This window comes from Coregonus clupeaformis, unplaced genomic scaffold, assembly GCF_020615455.1.
Source record: "Coregonus clupeaformis isolate EN_2021a unplaced genomic scaffold, ASM2061545v1 scaf0022, whole genome shotgun sequence".
NCBI lineage: Eukaryota > Metazoa > Chordata > Actinopteri > Salmoniformes > Salmonidae > Coregonus > Coregonus clupeaformis.
The window spans coordinates 792,219-812,630 of NW_025533477.1; the positions used below are offsets into that span (position 1 = coordinate 792,219).

The 20,412-nt window shown below is 46.4% G+C and overlaps 1 protein-coding gene across 1 annotated transcript in view; it reads right to left on the reverse strand.

Moving 5' to 3' along the window:
• The window catches only part of atrx (ATRX chromatin remodeler), a 115,972-nt gene that overhangs the window by 46,733 nt on the left and 48,827 nt on the right, over nucleotides 1-20,412 (reverse strand). Inside the window, exons 21-23 of the mRNA XM_045212548.1 lie at nucleotides 11,394-11,524; nucleotides 8,852-8,946; nucleotides 2,957-3,093 (exon numbers count right to left, since the gene is read on the reverse strand). Of these exons, the coding sequence (XP_045068483.1) occupies nucleotides 2,957-3,093; nucleotides 8,852-8,946; nucleotides 11,394-11,524 (363 nt within the window). The remainder of the gene's footprint in view (nucleotides 1-2,956; nucleotides 3,094-8,851; nucleotides 8,947-11,393; nucleotides 11,525-20,412) is intronic.

Here is a 20,412-nt window from a genome sequence, read left to right on the forward strand (position 1 = left end):
CACAGGAATGGAAGACCCAGAGTTACCTCTGCTGCAGAGGATAAGTTCATTAGAGAGTTACCAGCCTCAGAAATTGCAGCCCAAATAAATGCTTCACAGAGTTCAAGTAACAGACATATCTCAACATCAACTGTTCAGAGGAGACTGTGTGAATCAGGCCTTCATGGTCGAATTGCTGCAAAGAAACCACTACTAAAGGACACGAAGAAGAGACTTGCTTGGGCCAAGAAATACGAGCAATGGACATTAGACCGGTGGAAATCTGTCCTTTGAGATTTTTGGTTCCAACCGCCGTGTCTTTGTGAGACGCAGTGTGGGTGAACGGATGAACTCCGGGGGTGTATTTCCCACCGTGAAGCATGGAGGAGGTGTTGTTATGGTGTGGGGGGGCTTTGCTGGTGACACTGTCTGTGATTTATTTAGAATTCAAGTCACACTTAACCAGCATGGCTACCACAGCATTCTGCAGCGATTGAGGTGAGATGGAGGAGGAAAGACTATGTAACTATCGCGACCTCGAAGAAATCGAGAATGAAACTCATTTTATCCTCTATTGCCCTTTCTACCACGCTATACGCTTGGTCTGATTCCAGACAGACCACCAGATATACCCTGGCATTATGTGGCTGAGGAGACAGACCACCAGATATACCCTGGCATTATGTGGCTGAGGAGACAGACCACCAGATATACCCTGGCATTATGTGGCTGAGGAGACAGACCACCAGATATACCCTGGCATTATGTGGCTGAGGAGACAGACCACCAGATATACCCTGGCATTATGTGGCTGAGGAGACAGACCACCAGATATACCCTGGCATTATGTGGCTGAGGAGACAGACCACCAGATATACCCTGGCATTATGTGGCTGAGGAGACAGACCACCAGATATACCCTGGCATTATGTGGCTGAGGAGACAGACCACCAGATATACCCTGGCATTATGTGGCTGAGGAGACAGACCACCAGATATACCCTGGCATTATGTGGCTGAGGAGACAGACCACCAGATATACCCTGGCATTATGTGGCTGAGGAGACAGACCACCAGATATACCCTGGCATTATGTGGCTGAGGAGACAGACCACCAGATATACCCTGGCATTATGTGGCTGAGGAGACAGACCACCAGATATACCCTGGCATTATGTGGCTGAGGAGACAGACCACCAGATATACCCTGGCATTATGTGGCTGAGGAGACAGATCACCAGATATACCCTGGCATTATGTGGCTGAGGAGACAGACCACCAGATATACCCTGGCATTATGTGGCTGAGGAGACAGACCACCAGATATACCCTGGCATTATGTGGCTGAGCCATGAGGAGAAACGGAATATGTTATGTATGTATGTGTATGTATATTATTTTACTGCTCTAGGGATATAATTATTGTTTGGATAACCTTATTTACTATTATGTATCGATTTTTACCTTACATTTTTTCCCTCTTTATGCGATGCGCAATGCAGAGAACACCGGAAGAAGAATTATAATTTAATTACCACAGTGAATTATTGTAATGTTTGTTTGTGTGTCAATTAATCCTATAAGGGATGGGTTGGCGATTTGACACGGAAATAAGGGATGGGTTGGCGATTTGACACGGAAATAAGGGATGGGTTGGCGATTTGACACGGAAATAAGGGATGGGTTGGCGATTTGACACGGAAATAAATTCAGGTCCACCAGTCAAGTATTGAATTTCAAGCTGATTGGTAACAATAACCAATCAGACGTTGAATATCTCTTTAAGCATGGTCAAGTTAATAATGACGCTGTGGACTATGTATTAAACCACCCAGACACATCAAAGATAGTATCCTTCCGAAGTGAGCTGCAGGACAGGAAGGAACCTGCTCAGGGACGCTACCATGAGGCCACTGGTCATTTTAAAACAGCTACAGAGGCCAAAGGCTGTGATGGGACGGATCAATAACATTGTAATGACTCCACAATTATGACTTAAATGACAGAGTGAAAAGAAGCATAATATACATAATACAAATATTCCAAAACATGCATCCTGTACGCAACAAGGCACTAAAGTAATACTGCAACAAAACACAGCAAATTAATACACTTATGTTTGGGGCAAATCCAACACAACACATCACTGAGTAACTTATTTTCAACCATGGTGGTGGCTGCTTCATGGTATGGGTATTCTTGACATCGGCAAAGACTGGGGAGTTTTTCAGGATGAAAATGGGATGGAGCTAAGCACAGGCAAAATCCTAGAGCAAAGCCTGCTTCAGTCTGCTTTACACCAGACACTGGGGAGAGGAATTCACCTTTCAGCCGGACAATAACCTACAACACAAAGCCACATCTACACTGGAGTTGCTTACCAAGAAGACAGTGAATGTTCCCGAGTGGCCAAATTACAGTTTTGCCTTAAATCTGATTGAAAATCTATGGTAAGACTTGAACATTGCTGTCTAGGCCATGATCCCCAGCACCTTGACAGAGCTTGAAGAATTATGACAATTAGAGATTTACCCAGAAAGACACAGCTGTAATCGCTGCCAAAGGTGTTTCAAACATGTATTGACTCAGGGAGCTGAATACTCAGGGAGCTGAATACTGACGCAACGACTATATTTAAGTTATTTATCTTTTATTAACCTTTAAAAAAAATATATAATTTTTATTCCACTTTGACAAAGTATCTTGCGTAGATTGTTGACAAAAAAAAACAAAAAATTAAATTAATTGTAATCCCACTTTGTAACAATAAAATGTGAAGGAATACTTTCCCAAGGCATTATGCATATGGGGTGAAACGCTCTGAGCACTGCAGATGGACATGTAACGAACAGAGCAAACACTGCTCCAATCCTCTACCTACCTGACATACAATATCTGTTCTACACCGTACCTTCCCATCATATGTTCTAACGTACAACACAACATTATATCAATCTACAGGCTGATGATTCTATACCTTCCTCCTCTGGCTCGGCCCGGTTGCGGCTGGATGGGTCTCCTCCTCTGGAGCTGGTGTTCCATTCCTTTATCACCTCCAGAGCATCACTGTCCGAGTCACTGTTCTTCTTCTTAGCTTTCCCCCGCTTCTTCTTCCTACAGGGGGGACAGAGCAGTGGAAGGTTGTATATTACAGTATGATAGAGAGTCAACAGCGAAAGGTTGTATTATGCAGTATGATAAACAGTCAACAGTGAAAGGTTGTATATTGCAGTATGATAAACAGTCAACAGTGAAAGGTTGTATTGTGCAGTATGATAACGGTCAACAGTGAAAGGTTGTATTGTGCAGTATGATAAACAGTCAACAGTGAAAGGTTGTATATTGCAGTATGATAAACAGTCAACAGTGAAAGGTTGTATTGTGCAGTATGATAAACAGTCAACAGTGAAAGGTTGTATTGTGCAGTATGATAAACAGTCAACAGTGAAAGGTTATATTGTGCAGTATGATAACGGTCAACAGTGAAAGGTTGTATTGTGCAGTATGATAAACAGTCAACAGTGAAAGGTTATATTGTGCAGTATGATAACGGTCAACAGTGAAAGGTTGTATTGTGCAGTATGATAAACAGTCAACAGTGAAAGGTTATATTGTGCAGTATGATAACGGTCAACAGTGAAAGGTTGTATATTGCAGTATGATAAACAGTCAACAGTGAAAGGTTGTATTGTGCAGTATGATAACGGTCAACAGTGAAAGGTTGTATTATGCAGTATGATAACGGTCAACAGTGAAAGGTTGTATTGTGCAGTATGATAAACAGTCAACAGTGAAAGGTTGTATTGTGCAGTATGATAACGGTCAACAGTGAAAGGTTGTATTATGCAGTATGATAAACAGTCAACAGTGAAAGGTTGTATTGTGCAGTATGATAAACAGTCAACAGTGAAAGGTTGTATTGTGCAGTATGATAAACAGTCAACAGTGAAAGGTTATATTATGCAGTATGATAAACAGTCAACAGTGAAAGGTTGTATTATGCAGTATGATAAACAGTCAACAGTGAAAGGTTGTATTGTGCAGTATGATAAACAGTCAACAGTGAAAGGTTGTATTGTGCAGTATGATAAACAGTCAACAGTGAAAGGTTATATTATGCAGTATGATAACGGTCAACAGTGAAAGGTTATATTATGCAGTATGATAACGGTCAACAGTGAAAGGTTATATTATGCAGTATGATAAACAGTCAACAGTGAAAGGTTATATTATGCAGTATGATAAACAGTCAACAGTGAAAGGTTATATTATGCAGTATGATAAACAGTCAACAGTGAAAGGTTGTATTATGCAGTATGATAAACAGTCAACAGTGAAAGGTTGTATTGTGCAGTATGATAAACAGTCAACAGTGAAAGGTTGTATTGTGCAGTATGATAAACAGTCAACAGTGAAAGGTTATATTATGCAGTATGATAACGGTCAACAGTGAAAGGTTATATTATGCAGTATGATAACGGTCAACAGTGAAAGGTTATATTATGCAGTATGATAACGGTCAACAGTGAAAGGTTGTATTGTGCAGTATGATAAACAGTCAACAGTGAAAGGTTATATTATGCAGTATGATAACGGTCAACAGTGAAAGGTTGTATTGTGCAGTATGATAAACAGTCAACAGTGAAATGTTATATTATGCAGTATGATAACGGTCAACAGTGAAAGGTTGTATTGTGCAGTATGATAAACAGTCAACAGTGAAATGTTATATTATGCAGTATGATAACGGTCAACAGTGAAAGGTTGTATTGTGCAGTATGATAAACAGTCAACAGTGAAATGTTATATTATGCAGTATGATAAACAGTCAACAGTGAAATGTCAGTCTGTCATGGAAGGAGCAGGTGTTCCTAATGTTTTGTACACAGTGTAATTGAGGTAATATCGAGGACAGTCGTGGTCAAAAGTTTTGAGAATGACACAAGTATTGGTCTTCACAAAGTTTGCTGCTTCAGTGTTTTTAGATATTTTTGTCAGATGTTACTATGGTATACTGAAGTATAATTACAAGCATTCCATAAGTGTCAAAGGCTTTTATTGACAATTACATTACGTTTATGCAAAGAGTCAATATTTGCAGTGTTGACCCTTCTTTTTCAAGACCTCTGCAATCCGCCCTGGCAAGCTGTCAATTAACTTCTGGGCCACATCCTGACTGATGGCAGCCCATTCTTGCATAATCAATGCTTGGAGTTTGTCCGAATTTGTGGGGTTTTGTTTGTCCACCCGCCTCTTGAGGATTGACCACAAGTTCTCAATGGGATTAAGGTCTGGGGAGTTTCCTGGCCATGGACCCAACATTTCGATGTTTTGTTCCCCGAGCCACTTAGTTATCACTTTTGCCTTATGGCAAGGTGCTCCATAATGCTGGAAAAGGCATTGGTCGTCACCAAACTGTTATTGGATGGTTGGGAGAAGTTGCTCTCGGAGGATGTGTTGGTAACATTCTTTATTCATGGCTGTGTTCTTAGGCAAAATTGTGAGTGAGCCCACTCCCTTGGCTGAGAAGCAACCCCACACATGAATGGTCTCAGGATGCTTTACTGTTGGCATGACACAGGACTGATGGTAGCGCTCACCTTGTCTTCTCCGGACAAGCTTTTTTCCGGATGACCCAAACAATCGGAAAGGGGATTCATCAGAGAAAATGACTTTACCCCAGTCCTCAGCAGTCCAATCCCTGTACCTTTTGCAGAATGTCAGTGATGTTTTTCCTGGAGAGAAATGGCTTCCTAGCTTTCCTTCTTGACAATAGGCCATCCTCCAAAAGTCTTCGCCTCACTGTGCGTGCAGATGCACTCACACCTGCCTGCTGCCATTCCTGAGCAAGCTCTGCACTGGTGGTGCCCCGATCCCGCAGCTGAATCAACTTTAGGAGACAGTCCTGGCGTTTGCTGGACTTTCTTGGGCGCCCTGAAGCCTTCTTCACAACAATTGAACCTCTCTCCTTGAAGTTCTTGATGATCCGATAAATGGTTGATTTAGGTGCAATCTTACTAGCAGCAATATCCTTGCCTGTGAAGCCCTTTTTGTGCAAAGCAATGATGACAGCACGTGTTTCCTTGCAGGTAACCATGGTTAACAGACGAAGAACAATGATTTCAAGCACCACCCTCCTTTTAAAGCTTCCAGTCTGTTATTCTAACTCAATCAGCATGACAGAGTGATCTCCAGCCTTGTCCTCGTCAACACTCTCACCCGTGTTAACGAGAGAATCACTGACATGATGTCAGCTGGTCCTTTTGTGGCAGGGCTGAAATGCAGTGGAAATGTTTTTTTGGGGATTAAGTTCATTTTCATGGCAAAGAGGGACTTTGCAATTCATCTGATCACTCTTCATAACATTCTGGAGTATATGCAAATTGCCATCATAAAAACAGAGGCAGCAGACTGTGAAAATTAACATGTGTCATTTTCAAAACTTTTGACCACGACTGGTCAAATGAAACCATCACCCTCTCCACCCCATCACCCTCTCCACCCCATCACCCTCTCCACCCCATCACCCTCTCCACCCCATCACCCTCTCCACCCCATCTCCCTCTCCACCCCATCTCCCTCTCCACCCCATCTCCCTCTCCACCCCATCTCCCTCTACACCCCATCTCCCTCTCCACCCCATCTCCCTCTCCACCCCATCTCCCTCTCCACCCCATCTCCCTCTCCACCCCATCTCCCTCTACACCCCATCTCCCTCTACACCCCATCTCCGTCTACACCCCATCTCCGTCTACACCCCATCTCCGTCTACACCCCATCTCCGTCTACACCCCATCACCCTCTCCACCCCATCACCCTCTCCACCCCATCTCCCTCTCCACCCCATCTCCCTCTCCACCCCATCTCCCTCTACACCCCATCTCCCTCTCCACCCCATCACCCTCTCCACCCCATCTCCCTCTCCACCCCATCACCCTCTCCACCCCATCTCCCTCTCCACCCCATCTCCCTCTCCACCCCATCTCCCTCTCCACCCCATCTCCATCTCCACCCCATCTCCCTCTCCACCCCATCTCCCTCTCCACCCCATCTCCCTCTCCACCCCATCACCCTCTCCACCCCATCACCCTCTACACCCCATCTCCACCCCATCTCCCTCTCCACCCCATCACCCTCTCCACCCCATCTCCCTCTCCACCCCATCACCCTCTACACCCCATCTCCGTCTACACCCCATCTCCGTCTACACCCCATCTCCACCCCATCTCCCTCTCCACCCCATCTCCCTCTCCACCCCATCACCCTCTCCACCCCATCTCCCTCTCCACCCCATCTCCCTCTCCACCCCATCTCCCTCTCCACCCCATCTCCCTCTCCACCCCATCTCCCTCTACACCCCATCTCCCTCTCCACCCCATCACCCTCTACACCCCATCTCCGTCTACACCCCATCTCCGTCTACACCCCATCTCCGTCTACACCCCATCACCCTCTCCACCCCATCTCCCTCTACACCCCATCTCCCTCTACACCCCATCTCCCTCTACACCCCATCTCCCTCTACACCCCATCCCCATCTCCACCCCATCTCCCTCTCCACCCCATCTCCACCCCATCTCCCTCTCCACCCCATCTCCCTCTCCACCCCATCACCCTCTCCACCCCATCTCCCTCTCCACCCCATCTCCCTCTACACCCCATCCCCATCTCCACCCCATCTCCCTCTCCACCCCATCTCCCTCTCCACCCCATCACCCTCTCCACCCCATCACCCTCTCCACCCCATCACCCTCTCCACCCCATCACCCTCTACACCCCATCTCCCTCTCCACCCCATCTCCCTCTACACCCCATCTCCCTCTACACCCCATCTCCCTCTCCACCCCATCTCCCTCTCCACCCCATCTCCCTCTCCACCCCATCTCCCTCTACACCCCATCTCCCTCTACACCCCATCTCCACCCCATCTCCCTCTCCACCCCATCTCCCTCTCCACCCCATCTCCCTCTCCACCCCATCTCCCTCTCCACCCCATCACCCTCTCCACCCCATCACCCTCTCCACCCCATCTCCCTCTCCACCCCATCTCCTTGTGCCGGGGAACTAGGGTCAGTCTGTTATATCTGGTGTTATTCTCCTGTCTTATCTGGTGTCCTGTGTGAATTTAAGTATGCACCCTCTAATTCTCTCTCTGTCTCTCCCGGAGGACCATGCCTCAGGACTACCTGGCCGGATGACTCCTGGCTGTCCCCAGTCCACCTGGTCGTTCCAGTTTCAACTCTTCTGCCTGCGGCTATGGAACCCTGACCTGTTCACCGGACGTGCTACCTTGTCCCAGACCTGCTGTTTTCACCTCTCTCTCTCTCTACGGCACCTGCTCTTTCAACCTCTAAATGCTCGGCTATGAAAAGCCAAGTGACATTTACTCCTGATGTACTGACCTGTTGCAACCTCTACAACCACTGTGATTATTATTTGACCCTGCTGGTCATCTATGAACGTTTGAACATCTTGGAGAAAAATCTGGCCTTAATGGCCATGTACTGTTATAATCTCCACCCGGCACAGCCAGAAGGGGACTGGCCACCCCTCAGAGCCTGGTTCCTCTCTAGGTTTCTTCCTAGGTTCCTGTCTTTCTAGAGAGTTTTTCCTAGCCACTGTGCTTCTACATCTGCATTGCTTGCTGTTTGGGGTTTTAGGCAGGGTTTCTGTATAGCACTTTGTGACATCTACTGATGTAAAAAGGGCTTTATAAATAGATTTGATTGAATGGGTGATACACTCTGCGTACTTTGTCAGACCCCCCCCACCCCGTTTTCTTCCCACAGAGCTACACAACGGAGAATATCGCAAAAAAGGTGAATATAGCCGAAAAGTGACGAGTTTGCATTCCTGTAAATAACGTGGTTACTTTTTCTGTTTCTCGTCCTCAGAGGTCATGCTCATAGAAGACTCCTCGGTCTCCGAGGCGATGAACTCTTCCATGCTGTCCTCATCAAAGTACCCCTAAAACACAAGATACACACAGTCAGAACCCCTAAAACACAAGATACACAGTCAGAACCCCTAAAACACAAGATACACAGTCAGAACCCCTAAAACACAAGATACACACAGTCAGAACCCCTAAAACACAAGATACAGTCAGAACCCCTAAAACACAAGATACACAGTCAGAACCCCTAAAACACAAGATACACAGTCAGAACCCCTAAAACACAAGATACACAGTCAGAACCCCTAAAACACAAGATACAGTCAGAACCCCTAAAACACAAGATACACACAGTCAGAACCCCTAAAACACAAGATACACACAGTCAGAACCCCTAAAACACAAGATACACACAGTCAGAACCCCTAAAACACAAGATACACACAGTCAGAACCCCTAAAACACAAGACACACAGTCAGAACCCCTAAAACACAAGATACACAGTCAGAACCCCTAAAACACAAGATACACAGTCAGAACCCCTAAAACACAAGATACACAGTCAGAACCCCTAAAACACAAGATACACAGTCAGAACCCCTAAAACACAAAATACACAGTCAGAACCCCTAAAACACAAGATACACAGTCAGAACCCCTAAAACACAAGATACACACAGTCAGAACCCCTAAAACACAAGATACACACAGTCAGAACCCCTAAAACACAAGATACACAGTCAGAACCCCTAAAACACAAGATACACAGTCAGAACCCCTAAAACACAAGATACACAGTCAGAACCCCTAAAACACAAGATACACAGTCAGAACCCCTAAAACACAAGATACACAGTCAGAACCCCTAAAACACAAGATACACAGTCAGAACCCCTAAAACACAAGATACACAGTCAGAACCCCTAAAACACAAGATACACAGTCAGAACCCCTAAAACACAAGATACACACAGTCAGAACCCCTAAAACACAAGATACACAGTCAGAACCCCTAAAACACAAGATACACACAGTCAGAACCCCTAAAACACAAGATACACAGTCAGAACCCCTAAAACACAAGATACACCGAAAGTCAAATCAGAGCAGGAACATGGTTTAATAAAGACAAGTACAAAGGCCTCAAAGCTACAAGCAGGCCCAAAATGTTCCATTGGAACCAATAGGAGCTCTGGCGAGGAGGGGTAACAGATGGGAGGAGCGGCGGGTTGAGGGGTAACAGATGGGAGGAGCGGCAGGTTGAGGGGTAACAGATGGGAGGAGCGGCAGGTTGAGGGGTAACAGATGGGAGGAGCGGCAGGTTGAGGGGTAACAGATGGGAGGAGCGGCAGGTTGAGGGGTAACAGATGGGAGGAGCGGCAGGTTGAGGGGTAACAGATGGGAGGAGCGGCAGGTTGAGGGGTAACAGATGGGAGGAGCGGCAGGTTGAGGGGTAACAGATGGGAGGAGCGGCAGGTTGAGGGGTAACAGATGGGAGGAGCGGCAGGTTGAGGGGTAACAGATGGGAGGAGCGGCAGGTTGAGGGGTAACAGATGGGAGCGGCAGGTTGAGGGGTAACAGATGGGAGCGGCAGGTTGAGGGGTAACAGATGGGAGGAGCGGCAGGTTGAGGGGTAACAGATGGGAGGAGCGGCAGGTTGAGGGGTAACAGATGAGAGGAGCGGCAGGTTGAGGGGTAACAGATGGGAGGAGCGGCAGGTTGAGGGGTAACAGATGGGAGGAGCGGCAGGTTGAGGGGTAACAGATGGGAGGAGCGGCAGGTTGAGGGGGTAACAGATGGGAGGAGCGGCAGGTTGAGGGGTAACAGATGAGAGGAGCGGCAGGTTGAGGGGTAACAGATGAGAGGAGCGGCAGGTTGAGGGGTAACAGATGGGAGGAGCGGCAGGTTGAGGGGTAACAGATGGGAGGAGCGGCAGGTTGAGGGGTAACAGATGGGAGGAGCGGCAGGTTGAGGGGGTAACAGATGAGAGGAGCGGCAGGTTGAGGGGTAACAGATGGGAGGAGCGGCAGGTTGAGGGGTAACAGATGGGAGGAGCGGCAGGTTGAGGGGTAACAGATGGGAGGAGCGGCAGGTTGAGGGGTAACAGATGGGAGGAGCGGCAGGTTGAGGGGTAACAGATGGGAGGAGCGGCAGGTTGAGGGGTAACAGATGGGAGGAGCGGCAGGTTGAGGGGTAACAGATGGGAGGAGCGGCAGGTTGAGGGGTAACAGATGGGAGGAGCGGCAGGTTGAGGGGTAACAGATGGGAGGAGCGGCAGGTTGAGGGGTAACAGATGGGAGGAGCGGCAGGTTGAGGGGTAACAGATGGGAGGAGCGGCAGGTTGAGGGGTAACAGATGGGAGGAGCGGCAGGTTGAGGGGTAACAGATGGGAGGAGCGGCAGGTTGAGGGGTAACAGATGGGAGGAGCGGCAGGTTGAGGGGTAACAGATGGGAGCGGCAGGTTGAGGGGTAACAGATGGGAGGAGCGGCAGGTAGGTTCTCCTGGGGTGTAGTCACCTTGTTTTCCTTGCTGATGTAGTCCAGCTGGAGACACCAGGGATGGGTCCAGATTCTGCTGAGCATCTGGAAGTCCTGGAAGAGTTTGGTCCCGGCTCGGCCCCGACCCCCCTCCACCACGTTCCCCGCACCTGCACACAGAGACAGAGAGAGAGAGAGAGACAGAGAGAGAGACAGACACAGAGAGAGAGACAGACAGACACAGAGAGAGAGACAGACAGACACAGAGAGAGAGACACAGACAGAGCCAGAACGACAGACAGAGCCAGAACGACAGAGACAGAGGTGTGTGAGAGGGGGAGAGAGAGAGAGAGACAAAGAGGTGTGAGACAGGGAGAATGTATGTATGTTTCATGCCCATCCCAGCTGAATAAGGTACCACTCCCTCACACTCATATCAACACCAGAACAATGTGAGACGTAACACTTCAACATCTCCACTCATATCAACACCAGAACAATGTGAGACGTAACACTTCAACATCTACACTCATATCAACACCAGGACAATGTGAGACGTAACACTTCAACATCTACACTCATATCAACACCAGAACAATGTGAGACGTAACACTTCAACATCTCCACTCATATCAACACCAGAACAATGTGAGACGTAACACTTCAACATCTACACTCATATCAACACCAGAACAATGTGAGACGTAACACTTCAACATCTACACTCATATCAACACCAGGACAATGTGAGACGTAGCACTTCAACATCTACACTCATATCAACACCAGGACAATGTGAGACGTAGCACTTCAACATCTACACTCATATCAACACCAGGACAATGTGAGACGTAACACTTCAACATCTCCACTCATATCAACACCAGGACAATGTGAGACGTAACACTTCAACATCTACACTCATATCAACACCAGAACAATGTGAGACGTAACACTTCAACATCTACACTCATATCAACACCAGGACAATGTGAGACGTAGCACTTCAACATCTACACTCATATCAACACCAGGACAATGTGAGACGTAACACTTCAACATCTACACTCATATCAACACCAGAACAATGTGAGACGTAACACTTCAACATCTACACTCATATCAACACCAGGACAATGTGAGACGTAACACTTCAACATCTACACTCATATCAACACCAGGACAATGTGAGACGTAACACTTCAACATCTACACTCATATCAACACCAGGACAATGTGAGACGTAACACTTCAACATCTCCACTCATATCAACACCAGGACAATGTGAGACGTAACACTTCAACATCTACACTCATATCAACACCAGAACAATGTGAGACGTAACACTTCAACATCTACACTCATATCAACACCAGGACAATGTGAGATGTAACACTTCAACATCTCCACTCATATCAACACCAGGACAATGTGAGACGTAACACTTCAACATCTCCACTCATATCAACACCAGGACAATGTGAGACGTAACACTTCAACATCTCCACTCATATCAACACCAGGACAATGTGAGACGTAACACTTCAACATCTCCACTCATATCAACACCAGGACAATGTGAGACGTAACACTTCAACATCTACACTCATATCAACACCAGAACAATGTGAGACGTAACACTTCAACATCTACACTCATATCAACACCAGGACAATGTGAGACGTAACACTTCAACATCTACACTCATATCAACACCAGGACAATGTGAGACGTAACACTTCAACATCTACACTCATATCAACACCAGGACAATGTGAGACGTAACACTTCAACATCTCCACTCATATCAACACCAGGACAATGTGAGACGTAACACTTCAACATCTCCACTCATATCAACACCAGGACAATGTGAGACGTAACACTTCAACATCTCCACTCATATCAACACCAGAACAATGTGAGACGTAACACTTCAACATCTACACTCATATCAACACCAGAACAATGTGAGACGTAACACTTCAACATCTACACTCATATCAACACCAGAACAATGTGAGACGTAACACTTCAACATCTACACTCATATCAACACCAGGACAATGTGAGACGTAACACTTCAACATCTACACTCATATCAACACCAGAACAATGTGAGACGTAGCACTTCAACATCTCCACTCATATCAACACCAGAACAATGTGAGACGTAACACTTCAACATCTCCACTCATATCAACACCAGGACAATGTGAGACGTAACACTTCAACATCTACACTCATATCAACACCAGGACAATGTGAGACGTAACACTTCAATATCTACACTCATATCAACACCAGGACAATGTGAGACGTAACACTTCAACATCTACACTCATATCAACACCAGGACAATGTGAGACGTAACACTTCAACATCTACACTCATATCAACACCAGGACAATGTGAGACGTAACACTTCAACATCTACACTCATATCAACACCAGGACAATGTGAGACGTAACACTTCAACATCTACACTCATATCAACACCAGGACAATGTGAGACGTAACACTTCAACATCTACACTCATATCAACACCAGGACAATGTGAGACGTAACACTTCAACATCTCCAATCTGAAACACCAGCTTTGATTAGTGCTAAAGGTTATTATGTTTGGGGATGTTCTATTCCTTTCTATTAGTTATTATGTTTGGGGATGTTCTATTCCTTTCTATTAGTTATTATGTTTGGGGATGTTCTATTCCTTTCTATTAGTTATTATGTTTGGGGATGTTCTATTCCTTTCTATTAGTTATTATGTTTGGGGATGTTCTATTCCTTTCTATTAGTTATTATGTTTGGGGATGTTCTATTCCTTTCTATTAGTTATTATGTTTGGGGATGTTCTATTCCTTTCTATTAGTTATTATGTTTGGGGATGTTCTATTCCTTTCTATTAGTTATTATGTGTTGGGATGTTCTATTCCTTTCTATTAGTTATTATGTGTTGGGATGTTCTATTCCTTTCTATTAGTTATTATGTTGGGGGATGTTCTATTCCTTTCTATTAGTTATTATGTTTGGGGATGTTCTATTCCTTTCTATTAGTTATTATGTGTTGGGATGTTCTATTCCTTTCTATTAGTTATTATGTGTTGGGATGTTCTATTCCTTTCTATTAGTTATTATGTGTTGGGATGTTCTATTCCTTTCTATTAGTTATTATGTGTTGGGATGTTCTATTCCTTTCTATTAGTTATTATGTTTGGGGATGTTCTATTCCTTTCTATTAGTTATTATGTTTGGGGATGTTCTATTCCTTTCTATTAGTTATTATGTTTGGGGATGTTCTATTCCTTTCTATTAGTTATTATGTTTGGGGATGTTCTATTCCTTTCTATTAGTTATTATGTTGGGGGATGTTCTATTCCTTTCTATTAGTTATTATGTTTGGGGATGTTCTATTCCTTTCTATTAGTTATTATGTTTGGGGATGTTCTATTCCTTTCTATTAGTTATTATGTTTGGGGATGTTCTATTCCTTTCTATTAGTTATTATGTTTGGGGATGTTCTATTCCTTTCTATTAGTTATTATGTTTGGGGATGTTCTATTCCTTTCTATTAGTTATTATGTTTGGGGATGTTCTATTCATTTCTATTAGTTATTATGTTGGGGGATGTTCTATTCCTTTCTATTAGTTATTATGTTGGGGGATGTTCTATTCCTTTCTATTAGTTAATATGTTGGGGGATGTTCTATTCCTTTCTATTCGTTTTTAGATTATTATTTGAAATTCAGCTCAGTTGATTTACTAGTTTTATTCCGTTTCACTTTGATAAAACATTTCTATTTCGTTGTTCTATAATTTAGTTGTAGTGTTAGGGACAGAGAGTAGCCTTCTGCATGACAGGTTAGGAGCCATTTATGTACTCTGGACCTATAGTCTATAGCAGGGCTACTCTGGACCTATAGTCTATAGCAGGGCTACTCTGGACCTATAGTCTATAGCAGGGCTACTCTGGACCTATAGTCTATACCAGGGCTACTCTGGACCTATAGTCTATAGCAGGGCTACTCTGGACCTATAGTCTATACCAGGGCTACTCTGGACCTATAGTCTATAGCAGGGCTACTCTGGACCTATAGTCTATAGCAGGGCTACTCAAGTACTATTTGAGAAGGTCCGGTCACACAAATTTCCTAGGTGGCAAAGGACCTGGATGGATAGTCATTATACCGGCGGAGTAACAAATCCCCGCCTCGCAAACCCAAACTGTTTAAACTCTTCACACCCTTCTTGTTGCAGATACATATTTTTTTGCAGTTTTAAAGCAAATTTACTGCAATTCTACAAATGTTCCACGTCTTGTGTGTGTTCATATGGTACCAGGAGTCAAATCCTGACCGAATTCCAAAAAATAAAATATCCTTTATCCTGAAATTCTTTGTGGGTGCTGTTCAGATGAACTTGGAGGTTGGTTGGGTTTTCCCTTTGACCTCTGCTCCACACAGGCTGCCATCTCCTGACACTACATCGGCCCTTTCCAGCAATGTACTCAAAATAATCCCATACAGGGCTTTGCATTTTGGGACCGACCACCGTCAATGTACACGCCTGGGGGTCATGCCTGGGGGTCACCACTGGGGGTCACGCCTGGGGGTCACCACTGGGGGTCACGCCTGGGGGTCACGCCTGGGGGTCACGCCTGGGGGTCACGCCTGGGGGTCACGCCTGGGGGTCACCACTGGGGGTCACGCCTGGGGGTCACGCCTGGGGGTCACGCCTGGGGGTCACCACTGGGGGTCACGCCTGGGGGTCACCACTGGGGGTCACGCCTGGGGGTCACGCCTGGGGGTCACTCTTACACGCCGCACACGCCCTCAGATGTCTTCCAACGTTAGCTACTGAACCAGTGGTAGTGAAGCCCAGTCGTTAGCTACTGAACCAGTGGTAGTGAAGCTCAGTCGTTAGCTACTGAACCAGTGGTAGTGAAGCCCAGTCGTTAGCTACTGAACCAGTGGTAGTGAAGCCCAGTCGTTAGCTACTGAACCAGTGGTAGTGAAGCTCAGTCGTTAGCTACTGAACCAGTGGTAGTGAAGCCCAGTCGTTAGCTCCTGAACCAGTGGTAGTGAAGCCCAGTCGTTAGCTACTGAACCAGTGGTAGTGAAGCTCAGTCGTTAGCTACTGAACCAGTGGTAGTGAAGCTCAGTCGTTAGCTACTGAACCAGTGGTAGTGAAGCTCAGTCGTTAGCTACTGAACCAGTGGTAGTGAAGCTCAGTCGTTAGCTACTGAACCAGTGGTAGTGAAGCTCAGTCGGTAGCTACTGAACCAGTGGTAGTGAAGCTCAGTCGTTAGCTACTGAACCAGTGGTAGTGAAGCCCAGTCGTTAGCTACTGAACCAGTGGTAGTGAAGCCCAGTCGTTAGCTACTGAACCAGTGGTAGTGAAGCTCAGTCGTTAGCTACTGAACCAGTGGTAGTGAAGCTCAGTCGTTAGCTACTGAACCAGTGGTAGTGAAGCCCAGTCGTTAGCTACTGAACCAGTGGTAGTGAAGCCCAGTCGTTAGCTACTGAACCAGTGGTAGTGAAGCTCAGTCGTTAGCTACTGAACCAGTGGTAGTGAAGCCCAGTCGTTAGCTACTGAACCAGTGGTAGTGAAGCCCAGTCGTTAGCTACTGAACCAGTGGTAGTGAAGCTCAGTCGTTAGCTACTGAACCAGTGGTAGTGAAGCCCAGTCGTTAGCTACTGAACCAGTGGTAGTGAAGCCCAGTCGTTAGCTACTGAACCAGTGGTAGTGAAGCCCAGTCGTTAGCTCCTGAACCAGTGGTAGTGAAGCCCAGTCGTTAGCTACTGAACCAGTGGTAGTGAAGCCCAGTCGTTAGCTACTGAACCAGTGGTAGTGAAGCCCAGTCGTTAGCTACTGAACCAGTGGTAGTGAAGCTCAGTCGTTAGCTACTGAACCAGTGGTAGTGAAGCCCAGTCGTTAGCTACTGAACCAGTGGTAGTGAAGCTTAGTCGTTAGCTACTGAACCAGTGGTAGTGAAGCCCAGTCGTTAGCTACTGAACCAGTGGTAGTGAAGCCCAGTCGTTAGCTACTGAACCAGTGGTAGTGAAGCCCAGTCGTTAGCTACTGAACCAGTGGTAGTGAAGCTTAGTCGTTAGCTACTGAACCAGTGGTAGTGAAGCCCAGTCGTTAGCTACTGAACCAGTGGTAGTGAAGCCCAGTCGTTAGCTACTGAACCAGTGGTAGTGAAGCCCAGTCGTTAGCTACTGAACCAGTGGTAGTGAAGCTTAGTCGTTAGCTACTGAACCAGTGGTAGTGAAGCCCAGTCGTTAGCTACTGAACCAGTGGTAGTGAAGCCCAGTCGTTAGCTACTGAACCAGTGGTAGTGAAGCCCAGTCGTTAGCTACTGAACCAGTGGTAGTGAAGCTTAGTCGTTAGCTACTGAACCAGTGGTAGTGAAGCCCAGTCGTTAGCTACTGAACCAGTGGTAGTGAAGCCCAGTCGTTAGCTACTGAACCAGTGGTAGTGAAGCTTAGTCGTTAGCTACTGAACCAGTGGTAGTGAAGCCCAGTCGTTAGCTACTGAACCAGTGGTAGTGAAGCCCAGTCGTTAGCTACTGAACCAGTGGTAGTGAAGCCCAGTCGTTAGCTCCTGAACCAGTGGTAGTGAAGCCCAGTCGTTAGCTACTGAACCAGTGGTAGTGAAGCCCAGTCGTTAGCTCCTGAACCAGTGGTAGTGAAGCTCAGTCGTTAGCTACTGAACCAGTGGTAGTGAAGCCCAGTCGTTAGCTCCTGAACCAGTGGTAGTGAAGCTCAGTCGTTAGCTACTGAACCAGTGGTAGTGAAGCCCAGTCGTTAGCTCCTGAACCAGTGGTAGTGAAGCCCAGTCGTTAGCTACTGAACCAGTGGTAGTGAAGCCCAGTCGTTAGCTACTGAACCAGTGGTAGTGAAGCCCAGTCGTTAGCTCCTGAACCAGTGGTAGTGAAGCTCAGCTTATTTGAAACATTGCTATCTACTGGCAGCCTTTACCTGCCAGATTCAGAACCCCATTTAATATTACATTTACATTTTTAGTCATTTAGCAGACGCATTATCCAGAGCGACTTACAGTTAGTGCATACATTTTCCATACTGGCCCCCCGTGGGAATCGAACCCACAACCCTGGCGTTGCAACCGCCATGCTCTACCAACTGGGCCCTGCTCTACCCACTGGGCCCTGCTCTACCCACTGGGCCCTGCTCTACCCACTGGGCCCTGCTCTACCCACTGGGCCCTGCTCTACCCACTGGGCCCTGCTCTACCCACTGGGCCCTGCTCTACCCACTGGGCCCTGCTCTACCCACTGGGCCCTGCTCTACCCACTGGGCCCTGCTCTACCCACTGGGCCCTGCTCTACCCACTGGGCCCTGCTCTACCCACTGGGCCCTGCTCTACCCACTGGGCCCTGCTCTACCCACTGGGCCCTGCTCTACCCACTGGGCCCTGCTCTACCCACTGGGCCCTGCTCTACCCACTGGGCCCTGCTCTACCCACTGGGCCCTGCTCTACCCACTGGGCCCTGCTCTACCCACTGGGCCCTGCTCTACCCACTGGGCCCTGCTCTACCCACTGGGCCCTGCTCTACCCACTGGGCCCTGCTCTACAGGGGACTGCATCAGTGTTGCCCAAAGTGTTTTTGTTGTTGTTGTTTTTTGCAGTCAAAAGGTAAGTTCCGGTATAGTTAAAGTTTTTCCAATGTTTTTCGTAATCATCTTATTTCAGTTTACTAAATTGTTTTTTAAATACTGCGAGATTGAGATTTACTGACTTACCCAGAGTCAGACAGACTCATAGATACCATTTTTATGTCTGCGTGCAGTTCTGAGATTTTTGAAGTTACATAGAAATGCATAGAGATCACAATGTTGTATCTCTCTCAATGGTGCTGCCCTTGCGCTCACAGGTGCCATAATCGGACAGCTCCGACGTTGCGATCTCTATGGGACAGAGAATGAGGAAGTGGATAGAATCTTGTTTCTTTTGATTCTCAGTAAAACGTACAAATGTATAAAATATTGATGACTATGTATAGCTTTTGTAAGACTATAAATGACCAACCACCCAGCATTGGAGTAGTTACAAAGTCTATTTCCTGGCTTTTGAGAGGAACTGGCTACTGTACCGGTAGACTCCCAGCAATTGCGCTAAGCTAACGATATGCTAACTTCAATAATATCCAAACTTAATGAAAGCTGAGAGAGGGAGCTGAAAGTCTTCAAACAGACAGTCTACACCAGTGGCGCCGGAGGAGATGGCTGCCGTTTTACGGGCTCCTAACCAATTGTGCTATTTTGTGTGTTTTTCCGCGTTTTTTGTAACTCATTTTGTACATAATGTTTCTGCCACCGCATCTTATGACCGAAAAGAGCTTCTGGATATCAGAACAGCGATTACTCACCTCGAACTGGACAAAGATTTTTTATTTAACGAGTCGGACGCGAAGGATTTACTGCTGATACCGGACCAGGCCCAAATCCCTGTCATTAGCATGAAGAAGAGAGGGGACGCAGGTCGGGGTGCCTTGATAACCCGCCTCTACCGTCCGTCCTATTGGCCAACGTGCAATCACTGGAGAATAAACTGGATGAGCTCCGTTCAAGACTATCCTACCAACGGGACATTAAAAACTGTAATATCTTATGTTTCACCGAGTCGTAGCTGAACGACATGGATAATATACAGTTGGCTGGGTTTTCCATGATTCGGCAAGACAGAACAGCTACGTCTGGTAAGACAAGGGGCGGCGGTCTATGTCCATTTGTAAACAGATGGAGCGCTAGGTCTAATATTAAGGAAGTCTCGAGGTTTTGCTCGCCCGAGGTAGAGTATCTCATGATAAGCTGTAGACCCACTATCTACCAAGAGAGTTTTCATCTATATTCTTCGTAGCTGTCTATTTACCACCACAAACCAATGCTGGCATTAAGACCGCACTCAACGAGCTGTATAAGACCATAAGAAAACAGGAAAACACTCATCCAGAGGCAGCGCTCCTAGTGGCCGGGGACTTTAATGCAGGAACATTTTTATCAGTTTGACCTCATTTCTACTCAGCATG